Source organism: Carassius carassius, chromosome 49 (assembly GCF_963082965.1).
Source record: "Carassius carassius chromosome 49, fCarCar2.1, whole genome shotgun sequence".
In the NCBI taxonomy this organism is placed as follows: Eukaryota; Metazoa; Chordata; class Actinopteri; order Cypriniformes; family Cyprinidae; genus Carassius; species Carassius carassius.
The window spans coordinates 4,292,925-4,307,148 of NC_081803.1; the positions used below are offsets into that span (position 1 = coordinate 4,292,925).

Sequence of the window (14,224 nt, forward strand, 5' to 3'; positions counted from 1 at the left end):
TAAGAGTCTCCCGTTAACGCAGCACTTTAACGCTGATAACAGCCTACCACTAATATATATATACATCTATATGTATAAATGTATGTGTTTGAAACATGAATACTGTTGATTGTGATAATTTAAACAATAGAATCTTGGTCGACATCTCATTCAATAAAAGAATTAAAAAGTGACTGGATAATAATAAATAATAGAATAATAAATATTGACATTGAATGTTAAAGTTACAGTGTCAAATATGGAATTAAGTCTGTTGACACCTTTTGAACCCACACAGCAATAAAAAAATTTCATGACAACTTAAAATAAAAAATTATTGTTATTATTATTTTCATATAATAAGCCGGATACTACACATCATAAGACCACATGAATATTGAAGATGCCCTTTTTTCTGAAACTTCTTGCGGAACACCGTTCACATCTTTGCATGTATTTTTCACTCAACTGATCTGTTTTTACCAATGAATGAAAGTTCAATTAAACCACCAATTAAATAGAATAAAATAAATAATTTAATTAGATTTATCACTCATATTCTAAAGCAGAAAAGCAGACTTGATATAAACTCTGAATGTCTTCAATATTCACACTTTTGAGGGTTAAGCTGAAGTTTTAACGTCATATTTAGCATTTTTGGCAATAACAGGAACATTAAGATGTAAATTCTGGTGGTTTGTGTTGCTTAAAAATTTGCAATGTAAGTTTCAAAACTCTTCACATGGCCTTTATGGTTTATGGTTAATAAGGAGAAAGGAGAAGGAAAGAACTGGTCTAAAAAGAAAGAACCTTGAAAAGTACAGTAACTGCAGAACCAGAAACTATGTAGCTAACATTGTCTCTGGTTTAGCATAAATCATTGTTTTAATGCACGATTAATTAATTAAATAATATTTATTTATGCTTTAAATGAGTGACATAAAAATGCAAAGGAAGATTCTTCTTCCATTCAAAGACCCAGAGCATATAGGTGGTGCATTTGTAATATTTCTGTTGTTCCGCAGAAAGTGCTTCTCCTTAGGGTTCATAATCATAAAAAATAAAATATTGTTAAAATACTTTTTCGACTCCAGATTAATATGAAGAGTTAACTATAAATCATGTGTAGGTGAGTCAATTTAAAAGTATAAACACTGTCTCAAACCATTTCTCTGTTTGTTTGATCCTCCCAACTGTCACGAATCTGGTATATGAACTTCCATTCATTCATTACCAGAGGTCACCCGCTCACTACATGGACTCCGGCACTGCACCAACTGTTGCACTTCACCCCGGATTACAGTTCCCATCACCCATTGCACTAATTGCACACACAGCTGGAGACACTGATCTCACACACACACTGCTGAATATGCTAAATTGCACACAGCTGTACCCACCACACGCAGTATATATAAAAACGTTAGGTTACTAACGTAACCCCGGTTCTCTGATAACATGAAGTGAGGTATCTCACTATGGGACCGCCTCAGGTGTGGCCGATCGCTGAAGCACCAATAACACCACGTCTGCCAACCATGGCAGACCAATCGCTGCAGCGATCAGGGAGTCCTGCTCCCTGTATATAAACCGCAGCTACCTGCCATTTCGTCATTCTCGCATATCTCTTCTCCGTGCAGAACAGGCAAGGAGGGCAATGTTTGTGAGATACCTCACTTCATGTTATCAGAGAACCGGGCTTACGTTAGTATATATATATATAATAGTATAGACCACATCCAGTCTATAAATACGAGCAAATGTGTGCGGAGAAGACCAACTGGCTGCCGCGCAAATATCCTGAATAGAGATGCCTTTAAACAGAGCCCAGGAACTAGCCATACCTCTAGTAGAGTGTGCTCGTAGTCCTATTGGGGGCTCCAAATTCGAATTATTGTAACATAATACGATAGCCTCCACCACCCAATGGGAAAGGCGTTGATGGGAGATATGTCTTCCTATCTAAGAATCAGCCCACGAGACAAACAGCTGATTGCTCTTACGAAGTATATGTGTTCTCTGAATGTACATATGCAGAGTACGAACAGGACATAAAGTGTGCAACCTCTCCTCCTCTGGGGATGCAAACGGTGGTGGATGAAAAGCTAGCAGGTTCACTGATTGTACTGCCCCCCCGTGATCAAACACTTTGGATACGAACGCAGGGTTAGTTCGAAAAGTGACTTTTTGAACACTCGGAGCGAACATCATACATGAGGAGTGAACTGATAAAGCATGTAGTTCACTCACCCTTTTTGCTGTAGTGAGAGCAAGCAACAGAGCCGTATTTAGAGCTAGTAGCTTTAAGGCAATTTTATCAATGGGTTCAAAAGGGGCTTTTGAGGGCGCGTTCAGAACCACGGACAGGTCCCAGGGCGGGACCAGCGGCATCGATACTGGGTGTAACCGACGTGTACCTCTCATAAACCGACAGACAAGAGGGTGCTGGCCAATAGTACCCGAGTTAATACCCACATGACATGCCGAGATAGCCGACAGATAAACCTTAACCGTAGATAGGCGCTCCGCCCTTATCTAGAAGGTCCTGTAAAAAGACCAGCACATCCGAAACTGAACACAAGAAAGGAACAATGTTCCTTTCTGTGCACCAACCCTCAAACACCCTCCATTTGAGATTATATAAAGAGCGTGTTGAGGCAGCCCTCGCGTTCTGAATTGTCTCAATCACTTTTGGAGGTAAACCAGCTGCATCCAGATTTAGCCTCTCACGGGCCAGGCCCAGAGAGCTAGTTTCTGAGGGGAAGGGTGAAATATTTCCCCCCGTGCTTGTGAGAGGAGATCCCTGCGCTCTGGTTACGGCCATGGCTGGTCGTAGAGCAGTTGCGCAATCTCCGCCACCCAAAGTCTCCCCGGCCAGTATGGCGCGATCAGAATCATTACACGTTTTCGTTCCCGAACCCTGCGTAGTGTCGGCTTGATCAGGCTCAATGGAGGGAAAGCGTAAAGTAATACGTCTGGCCACTTGTGGGCTAGAGCATCCACACCCAACGGTGCATCGTTGCCCACCAGAGAGAAGAACAGGGGACATTGCGCGTCTTCGCGCGATGCGAAGAGATCTACGGCAGCCTGGCCGAATCTCTGCCACACCATGATCATAACTTGGGGGTGGAGTCTCCACTCCCCGTACAGAGGATTCCCTCTGGACAGTAAGTCTGCTCCCCTGTTCATTATTCCTGGAACATGCGTTGCGCGTAATGACAGGAGGTTCCTGCTGCTACAAATAATCAGGTCTTTCACTAACAAATGGAGCTTGTGAGAACGCACTCCTCCCTGTTGGTTTTTGTAGGCTATCACCGTTGTATTGTCTGTCCTGACCAATACGTGATGATTCTTGAGAAAAAGCACAAAATGTCTCAGAGCTAGTAACACTGTAAGTAGTTCTAGAAAATTTATGTGCTTCTCTCTCAGTGCTGAAGACCAAACTCCCCTCACTGTTCTGCCCTCGAACACTGCCCCCCAGCCCGTGAGAGATGCATCTGTTGTCACCACTTTCCTCAATAGTACAGGACAGAGAGGACATCCTGTTCTGAGAAAAGACAGGGCTCTCCAATGACAGAGAGCGCTCATGCATTCTGGTGATCCCTCATTCTCAGCAGTCCCAGGGGAACCACTGACACTGTTGAGGCCATCAGACCCAGTAGTCGAAGACACATTCGGAAAGAGACTAAACTCTCTCGTTGAAAGAGGGAGAGGCAGTTGAGAAATGTTTTGATGCGCTCTTCTGATAGGAACGCTCGAAACCTCACTGAATTCAACCTGAGACCCAAGCAGACTATTTCCTATGAAGGAATTAGACAACTTTTCGTTTGGTTTATCTTGAAACCTAATGTCTCCAGATGCATCACTAGTGTGTGTGTATCGCTCTCTGCTTGATGTGGAGACGGTGCGCAGATGAGCAGATCGTCCAGATATGATGAAACTCTGACTCCTCCGTTCCTTAACGGTGTCAGAGCCGCTTCCACACATTTGGTAAATACCCTGGGTGCTAAAGCCATGTCAAAGGGGATTCTCATATACTCGTATGCTGTGCCCTGATAAGCGAACCTTAGATATTTCCTGTGAGCAGGAAAAATATCTATGTGAAAATATGCGCCTGGAGGTCCACTGAGGTGAATCAATCCCCTTGAAGAATACTTTGACACAAAGTTCTGAGCGAAAGCATTTTGAATTTGTATTTTCTGAGGTGTTTGTTGAGGACCCGTAAATCTAAAATGGGACGGAGACCTCCCCCTCGTTTGGGAATCACAAAATAACGGGAGTAGAAGTCCATCTGGCTTTCCTCCATTGGAATCATTTTTATCACTCCTCTTCTCATTAAAGAGAAATAACCACTGAAATCACCACTCAATTGAACACTGGAGGTTTTACAGCGAATTGTAGTCTGTATCCTCTGTTTATCGTGGTTAAAACCCAGGGATGAACTGCGCATGCGCGCCAGTTCTCTGCTTGAGCAGCGAGTGAGCCCTTCCCGGCTTCGCTCACTGGTGGTGCTGTGGCACCCTCTAGTGGCAAAGGGGGGGAATAACGCTCCATCGAAGGAGTTATATTCGTTATTTTTTGTGATTGTTTTTCTTTTTTGTGATATCTTTTTATTTTCATCCCGCTCTGTGCCCTAGGCCTTTGGCCTGGATGCAACAGGGAAAACTTTATTTGTGAAAGGATGCTAACACACTTTTGTCTTTCCTCCCTCAGAACCAACCTCGTAAGTGGAGGGAGAGACAATTCTTTGGGGGCGCCAGGTGAACATGTGCCATTTTCCCGTGAACACTGGACTTTGAACTGCCCACATGAACACTTTGCACATTTAGATTCCTTCTCCGTTTCCCCGCAGGAGGGAGAAATGAATCGTTTAGAAGGGATGGGACAAAGAAACCCTGAGTGCTGTCTCCAAACCTTCTTGTTGCCAAACTGATTTCTCAGGTCGACAGCCTCTTTTTGCTCCCCTGAGAGGGGGCCGACCAGTGTTTCGCTGCTGCGGCTGCGAACGATTTTTTCGGTTTCACGAAACCAGGCTTTGACTGAGGGCCCGCGCTTCCCGGCTGCGGCGGAGCAGGATGGGAAGGTTGATAATCCGAATGACCTCCTCTACCTGAAGGCCTGAAATTCGGACGGCTTGGGTGATAAGGACGAGCTGTCGGCTTTCTGGGGAGACAGACCTCGAATGCTTCTCCCTCTTTTTTCCGCAGGTCACATTGCTGATGCATAGCTGTTACCGTTGCGGCCTTCGGATCGACAGGGGCATCCAAAAACTCCACATTTTCTTTGTCAGAGAGGCCTGACAAACCCAGCCATAGCGATCTCTCTCCCACAACCGCTAAGCCCATACTCCGACCGCAACTTTGAACTGCTCCGCGGGACGTGTGCAGGTTTAAATCTGCAATGACGCATATCTCCTCCCAGAGCACTGTGTTGGGAGAACCGGAGTCCAGCTGATGCCCCATCTCCTCTAATAACTCCACTTGATAGGCTGTAAGGAGGGACGTCCTGTTCAAGGCATGTACGGCCAGTGCAGAGGATTTATAAATCTTTTGAAAAACAGAGGCGGCGAAGCGCTCTGTTTTCCCTGGCAACGAAGCCCCGGTTGAAGAGAGCGCTACCCTGCGGCTCGGATGCAAATGATTCGAAGAATAGCAAATAGCATCTTCATCATCGTCATCCTCATCCTCGAGGATGGTCGACAAAACTTCGTCATCATCATCTTCATCTCCCGCTAACGGATCTCCAAACAGCGGGGGAAGGACGGGTGACACCTTCTCCATCATCTCACCCCAGGAGCTGGAGGCCTGTGGACAATCCATTGGTTCCTCTCTGGGTTGAGCAGAGAGGCATGGGTCCGACTTCCCAGCTACTGCAACGCGAAGCCTTCGCTTTCTGATTTTGACCGAGAACTTTGCACAGTGGGGACAGCCCTCGGGGTCGGTCAACGCTGCCTGAGCGTGTTTAGCACCCAAGCAGGAGATGCAGAGACCGTGTGAATCTTTCGCAGAAATCCACATTCCGCACGCACCATTGGGAGGATCAAACAAACAGAGAAATGGTTTGAGACAGTGTTTATACTTTTAAATTGACTCACCTACACATGATTTATAGTTAACTCTTCATATTAATCTGGAGTCGAAAAAGTATTTTAACAATATTTTATTTTTTATGATTATGAACCCTAAGGAGAAGCACTTTCTGCGGAACAACAGAAATATTACAAATGCACCACCTATATGCTCTGGGTCTTTGAATGGTAGATAGGCGCTCCGCCCTTATCTAGAAGGTCCTGTAAAAAGACCAGCACATCCGAAACTGAACACAAGAAAGGAACAATGTTCCTTTCTGTGCACCAACCCTCAAACACCCTCCATTTGAGATTATATAAAGAGCGTGTTGAGGCAGCCCTCGCGTTCTGAATTGTCTCAATCACTTTTGGAGGTAAACCAGCTGCATCCAGATTTAGCCTCTCACGGGCCAGGCCCAGAGAGCTAGTTTCTGAGGGGAAGGGTGAAATATTTCCCCCTGTGCTTGTGAGAGGAGATCCCTGCGCTCTGGTTACGGCCATGGCTGGTCGTAGAGCAGTTGCGCAATCTCCGCCACCCAAAGTCTCCCCGGCCAGTATGGCGCGATCAGAATCATTACACGTTTTCGTTCCCGAACCCTGCGTAGTGTCGGCTTGATCAGGCTCAATGGAGGGAAAGCGTAAAGTAATACGTCTGGCCACTTGTGGGCTAGAGCATCCACACCCAACGGTGCATCGTTGCCCACCAGAGAGAAGAACAGGGGACATTGCGCGTCTTCGCGCGATGCGAAGAGATCTACGGCAGCCTGGCCGAATCTCTGCCACACCATGATCATAACTTGGGGGTGGAGTCTCCACTCCCCGTACAGAGGATTCCCTCTGGACAGTAAGTCTGCTCCCCTGTTCATTATTCCTGGAACATGCGTTGCGCGTAATGACAGGAGGTTCCTGCTGCTACAAATAATCAGGTCTTTCACTAACAAATGGAGCTTGTGAGAACGCACTCCTCCCTGTTGGTTTTTGTAGGCTATCACCGTTGTATTGTCTGTCCTGACCAATACGTGATGATTCTTGAGAAAAAGCACAAAATGTCTCAGAGCTAGTAACACTGTAAGTAGTTCTAGAAAATTTATGTGCTTCTCTCTCAGTGCTGAAGACCAAACTCCCCTCACTGTTCTGCCCTCGAACACTGCCCCCCAGCCCGTGAGAGATGCATCTGTTGTCACCACTTTCCTCAATAGTACAGGACAGAGAGGACATCCTGTTCTGAGAAAAGACAGGGCTCTCCAATGACAGAGAGCGCTCATGCATTCTGGTGATCCCTCATTCTCAGCAGTCCCAGGGGAACCACTGACACTGTTGAGGCCATCAGACCCAGTAGTCGAAGACACATTCGGAAAGAGACTAAACTCTCTCGTTGAAAGAGGGAGAGGCAGTTGAGAAATGTTTTGATGCGCTCTTCTGATAGGAACGCTCGAAACCTCACTGAATTCAACCTGAGACCCAAGCAGACTATTTCCTATGAAGGAATTAGACAACTTTTCGTTTGGTTTATCTTGAAACCTAATGTCTCCAGATGCATCACTAGTGTGTGTGTATCGCTCTCTGCTTGATGTGGAGACGGTGCGCAGATGAGCAGATCGTCCAGATATGATGAAACTCTGACTCCTCCGTTCCTTAACGGTGTCAGAGCCGCTTCCACACATTTGGTAAATACCCTGGGTGCTAAAGCCATGTCAAAGGGGATTCTCATATACTCGTATGCTGTGCCCTGATAAGCGAACCTTAGATATTTCCTGTGAGCAGGAAAAATATCTATGTGAAAATATGCGCCTGGAGGTCCACTGAGGTGAATCAATCCCCTTGAAGAATACTTTGACACAAAGTTCTGAGCGAAAGCATTTTGAATTTGTATTTTCTGAGGTGTTTGTTGAGGACCCGTAAATCTAAAATGGGACGGAGACCTCCCCCTCGTTTGGGAATCACAAAATAACGGGAGTAGAAGTCCATCTGGCTTTCCTCCATTGGAATCATTTTTATCACTCCTCTTCTCATTAAAGAGAAATAACCACTGAAATCACCACTCAATTGAACACTGGAGGTTTTACAGCGAATTGTAGTCTGTATCCTCTGTTTATCGTGGTTAAAACCCAGGGATGAACTGCGCATGCGCGCCAGTTCTCTGCTTGAGCAGCGAGTGAGCCCTTCCCGGCTTCGCTCACTGGTGGTGCTGTGGCACCCTCTAGTGGCAAAGGGGGGGAATAACGCTCCATCGAAGGAGTTATATTCGTTATTTTTTGTGATTGTTTTTCTTTTTTGTGATATCTTTTTATTTTCATCCCGCTCTGTGCCCTAGGCCTTTGGCCTGGATGCAACAGGGAAAACTTTATTTGTGAAAGGATGCTAACACACTTTTGTCTTTCCTCCCTCAGAACCAACCTCGTAAGTGGAGGGAGAGACAATTCTTTGGGGGCGCCAGGTGAACATGTGCCATTTTCCCGTGAACACTGGACTTTGAACTGCCCACATGAACACTTTGCACATTTAAATTCCTTCTCCGTTTCCCCGCAGGAGGGAGAAATGAATCGTTTAGAAGGGATGGGACAAAGAAACCCTGAGTGCTGTCTCCAAACCTTCTTGTTGCCAAACTGATTTCTCAGGTCGACAGCCTCTTTTTGCTCCCCTGAGAGGGGGCCGACCAGTGTTTCGCTGCTGCGGCTGCGAACGATTTTTTCGGTTTCACGAAACCAGGCTTTGACTGAGGGCCCGCGCTTCCCGGCTGCGGCGGAGCAGGATGGGAAGGTTGATAATCCGAATGACCTCCTCTACCTGAAGGCCTGAAATTCGGACGGCTTGGGTGATAAGGACGAGCTGTCGGCTTTCCGGGGAGACAGACCTCGAATGCTTCTCCCTCTTTTTTCCGCAGGTCACATTGCTGATGCATAGCTGTTACCGTTGCGGCCTTCGGATCGATAGGGGCATCCAAAAACTCCACATTTTCTTTGTCAGAGAGGCCTGACAAACCCAGCCATAGCGATCTCTCTCCCACAACCGCTAAGCCCATACTCCGACCGCAACTTTGAACTGCTCCGCGGGACGTGTGCAGGTTTAAATCTGCAATGACGCATATCTCCTCCCAGAGCACTGTGTTGGGAGAACCGGAGTCCAGCTGATGCCCCATCTCCTCTAATAACTCCACTTGATAGGCTGTAAGGAGGGACGTCCTGTTCAAAGCATGTACGGCCAGTGCAGAGGATTTATAAATCTTTTGAAAAACAGAGGCGGCGAAGCGCTCTGTTTTCCCTGGCAACGAAGCCCCGGTTGAAGAGAGCGCTACCCTGCGGCTCGGATGCAAATGATTCGAAGAATAGCAAATAGCATCTTCATCATCGTCATCCTCATCCTCGAGGATGGTCGACAAAACTTCGTCATCATCATCTTCATCTCCCGCTAACGGATCTCCAAACAGCGGGGGAAGGACGGGTGACACCTTCTCCATCATCTCACCCCAGGAGCTGGAGGCCTGTGGACAATCCATTGGTTCCTCTCTGGGTTGAGCAGAGAGGCATGGGTCCGACTTCCCAGCTACTGCAACGCGAAGCCTTCGCTTTCTGATTTTGACCGAGAACTTTGCACAGTGGGGACAGCCCTCGGGGTCGGTCAACGCTGCCGGAGCGTGTTTAGCACCCAAGCAGGAGATGCAGAGACCGTGTGAATCTTTCGCAGAAATCCACATTCCGCACGCACACGGATGAGGAGGACGGCCCTGTCCTCCGGGGTTCTCCGGCTCTTTTGCAGTGGCCATGAAGCCTGCACTCTCGGTAAGCCCACCACAACATGACAGCTAGTACGGAGCTGTGCTGCGACAGAGAGCTCTTTTCCTACTTTTTTTGGTGCGTGGTGAGCACGCCAAAAACTCTAAAAAAAAATAAGTAGAAAAACTTAAAGTAGAAAACTCGCCTTGACGCGTTAGTTATCTTACTCTTAAGTGTTAGGTCACTCGACAAACGTTAAGAATATATTGCGTTTGGGACGTTACCTTGCGGCTCCGTCGATAAACTGTTTAGCAATAATTCTCCAAGTCTGCTGAGGACAGCTTCCGAAATCTTCACGGGGAAGAGAACGAGAATGACGAAATGGCAGGTAGCTGCGGTTTATATACAGGGAGCAGGACTCCCTGATCGCTGCAGCGATTGGTCTGCCATGGTTGGCAGACGTGGGCAGTGTAGAAAGAGAACTCACTCAGCTTATCGCTAGTTAGCTGATCATTACCCTACGGAGCCTGTTTTTGAGTTTAAAGTTTAGTCTTAGTCCTGCCTTGCCTGTTTCCCTGTGTTCACGGCTTTGCCTGCTTGCCTTGGATTATTCCTCTTGTTTGGATACTGTTTGCCCCTGCCTGGACCTTGCTAGTACCTGGATTATCTGTCTTGTCTCACCCTGCTGGATTACGTTTGCCATGGATTTACCCTTGCTTGTTTCTCGGACTGCTCTAGCCTTTCCTTCTACACGCCTGTTTGCCATCACCTGATCTATGCCAGTTTCTGGCCATATCTTGTCAAAAGCTTTGTGTATGGGTCCGCACATCTCCCATCTGGTTTGCCCCGTTACACCAACAACAGCAATACCAACTCAACCAATGGTGTGAGTTTAGGGCAGGGCTATCGACCAATTGGAGAGCATTTGGGAATCCTGTTTGAAAACAGTCATTATTTATTTTGCAGCTGCTTTAGTGGTGCATGAAATACACATTCTAACTTTAACATTTCAATATCAGTAAAGTGATTGTTTTTCTAATATTTACATATGGAAAAGAAATTACAAGATAAGTCGATGACAGTCCAATTTTATAATTCCAGACATTAACTGCAAACCATCTGGAATACCTGAGAAATGCGGGCATGAAGACGCTTTCTGCTTCAGAAAACAAGACATGTATCACACTCAATGCAGATGACACAATAATTTTGATAAAGCCATTAATTTATCATTAATGTGATATTGCAAACATAATTTTATATACACTTTAAAGCTTTACATTTACAGTACAGACCTTTTTCTCTTCATTCTTGAAGACAAAAAGCGGGAAAACTGTCAGTGCCAAAAAATTACTTTGTGAACAACAAGAAAAAAAGTAATGTGCCAATATTCATAGCCCATAACACTAATCAAAATAAACACTGTGAACTGAAAAACAGCACTGTACAGATGTTCATCAAAACAAGCTCTAAAAGTGAGTTCTTGGAAGAGACCTCCATATAAGAGTGTCTGGTTGTGATTACAGGATTGTAGATCGCTGTAGACAGGTTCCTGATCCTTGCTATGCTGATGATGAATGCCGTAGGGAGGTTACAGATGAGGGTTTAAGGGTGGCTGGTGGGATGTCAAGTTCAGGCTAGATGATTCTTTGGTACTCTGCTGTTCAAGCTTGACTCTTTGGGTTTGGCAAAATTTTATGGCATCTCAAAGGTTCACTTGAGTTCGCATTCAGTCAAATTTTGCAGTGAGCAACATGAAGATAAATCACAGTGTCAAGCAAAGCACTGGGTTCTCTTTGGTATGCTCAATAATTCGCTATGTGTGAACCCAGATGTTCTACATGACTCTCATTGTCAAATTTCTGAATGTCCCAGGTGACGCTTCTGTTTTGTGATCTCCATGACCTTGGCTAGCATTATAGTATGAGTTGACCTGAGGGTTGGAGGCTAAAGATCCAAAGCCTTCAATTAGAGTCCTTCATCTCTTCCTTCATGTCCTCAACTGATTTTCTCTTGAAGAATCCAGCCTGGAGGAGAACATTCAATATAGTCAACATTCATAGTCAACTGTGAGTGTGCCGTGATCAATACTCAGCATTGCATGCGCAAAAGAACTAACATAAACAAATTACTGATGCTTACCTTCCATAAGGCGAAGATAACAAGTGCCAGTATTAAAAGTCCTATAAGAATACTAAGGATAATAATCCATAGTGGGATTCCACTTCGCACGTCTTTGGTGACTTGAATCTTCACCTGCAGTAAAGATGTAACACTAGTCACGATTTCAAAGCTAAAATGGCGTTCAAGTGCTAATTTAAAAGTGCCCCAAGAGATTTAAGCCAATTTGTTAACTTGGCGGTCTGTTCACACCAAGGACGTTAAAGGGTTTGTTCACCCAGATAGCAAATTTATGTAATTAATAACTTACCCTCATGTTGTTTCAAACCCGTAAGAACTCCGTTTATCTTTGGAACAGAGTTTAAAATATTTTAGATTTAGTCCGAGAGCTCTCAGTCCCTCCATTGAAGCTGTGTGTACGGTATACTGTCCATGTCCAGAAAGGTGAGAAAAACATCATCAAAGTAGTCCATGTGACATCAGAGGGTCAGTTAGAATTTTTTGAAGCATCGAAAATACATTTTGGTCCAAAAATAGCAAAAACTACGACTTTATTCAGCATTGTCTTCCGTGTCTGCTGTGAGAGAGAGTTCAAATCAAAGCAGTCTGGATATCCGGTTCACGAACGAATCATTCAGTTGACCAAATCGAACTGAATCGTTTTAAACGGTTTGCATCTCTAATACACATTAATCCACAAATGACTTAAGCTGTTAACTTTTTTAATGTGGCTGACACTCCCTCTGAGTTCAAACAAACCAATATCCCGGAGTAATTCATGTACTCAAACAGTACACTGACTGAACTGCTGTGAAGAGAGAACTGAAGATGAACACCGAGCTGAGCCAGATAACGAACAAAACATTGACTTGTTCACGAGTCAAGAACCATTTCTGTCAGACGCGTCCGATTCGTGAACCAAGGAGCTGATGATACTGCGCATGTGTGATTCAGCGTGAAGCAGACCGATAAATCTTAATAAATTGTAATAAATCTTAAACTGTGTTCCAAAGATAAACTGAGGTTTTACGGGTTTGAAACAACATCAGGGTAAGTTATTAATTACATAAATTTGCTATCTGGGTGAACTAACCCTTTAACTATAATGATAACAATATAGTTTTAAAGTCCATACTACAATTATACAATAACGGCAATATAGTTGGAATCAGTTTTAGAATTGTTTTTTTTTTTTCAGCTGATAAAAGACAAAATCATTGACAGTCAATCAGAATCCATCCTGCTGTAAAGAGCTTGAGGCAGACATCACAACTGTAGCACATGCTTATAATAAACATAATGCTATCATGTGTTAGTGTGGACACTAATATAGTTATTATCTAGTTATCTAGATAACACAGTTATTGTGTCTGTGTTTTCTCCTGTGCATGAGTGTTTTGTTTTCATTAAATGTGCTGCTTGCAATAAATACTAAATTGTTTCTATTTAGATTACTTTAGCAAACATTCACTTAAAATAAATAATTAAAAACAGAGGAAATCTGATGTACATTATAATATTAAAATGCCTTAATTCATTTGTTAGTTTTTAGTGTTTTATTTTTAGTTATCAGCCAACATGAAAATGTCAATTCAGTTCTAACATCACTGCGTTCCTCCTGTTTTTCTCTGCTTGTTGCCTACAGCTCAGAATAATCAGGGGTTACCCATCAATAGCAAAAGGTTTGTTAGTGTATTCATGAATACAGTGTAGTCATGACATAATTTTAGGATGATTCCAGATGGATTATTCACAACACATACAGGTCAAGTAATTGGCCGGTACTAGGGACATTTTACGTGTGAAATTAAAAACAATCCCTCAAGCACTTTTATAGTACATATAGACTCAACCTGATGCAAATCTAATTTAATCTTAATGGTCAACAAAGTTAATTTAAGGCTTTCTGAAATGCTGCTCATATTGATATCAGTGCAGAATCCAGGGCTGGTTTGATTTCATACCTCTCTGATCTTGATGTTATCATTTAACACAAACAGGTCCGGGTTCTTGCTCTCCAGCTTGGCGTCAACAGTCATGTGAATGTTGGAAAATTCTCCCTATAGATGAATTATTACTATTACTACAGAATACCGACAGATGACATGCAGCAGAACTGTGAAAGCAGATGAGAAGATGAAGCATGTACTTTGATGAAGGTGGGTCGCCACAATCTGAAAGTGGTGTTGATCTGCTTGATGTCTCCAGGTGGGATGAAGCAGCTAAACGACATGCAGTGATCTCCTTTTTCTTTGCAACTCTGAAAGAGAGAGAAAAAAATATATAAGATAAACACTTACCATCAGATATCCATTTCACATTCACTCAAGAGAAAATCAATGCT

The 14,224-nt window shown here is 44.3% G+C and overlaps 1 protein-coding gene across 2 annotated transcripts in view; it reads right to left on the minus strand.

Moving 5' to 3' along the window:
• Nucleotides 1–11,265: 11,265 nt before the first annotated feature.
• The window catches only part of LOC132132274 (integrin alpha-1-like), a 47,463-nt gene continuing 44,504 nt past the window's right edge, over nucleotides 11,266–14,224 (minus strand). For both annotated transcript variants that reach the window (XM_059544649.1, XM_059544650.1), the window contains 4 exons: nucleotides 14,030–14,140; nucleotides 13,845–13,940; nucleotides 11,902–12,015; nucleotides 11,266–11,786 (listed from right to left, as the gene is read on the minus strand). In XM_059544649.1, the coding sequence (XP_059400632.1) occupies nucleotides 11,724–11,786; nucleotides 11,902–12,015; nucleotides 13,845–13,940; nucleotides 14,030–14,140 (384 nt within the window). In that variant the 3' untranslated portion in view covers nucleotides 11,266–11,723. The remainder of the gene's footprint in view (nucleotides 11,787–11,901; nucleotides 12,016–13,844; nucleotides 13,941–14,029; nucleotides 14,141–14,224) is intronic.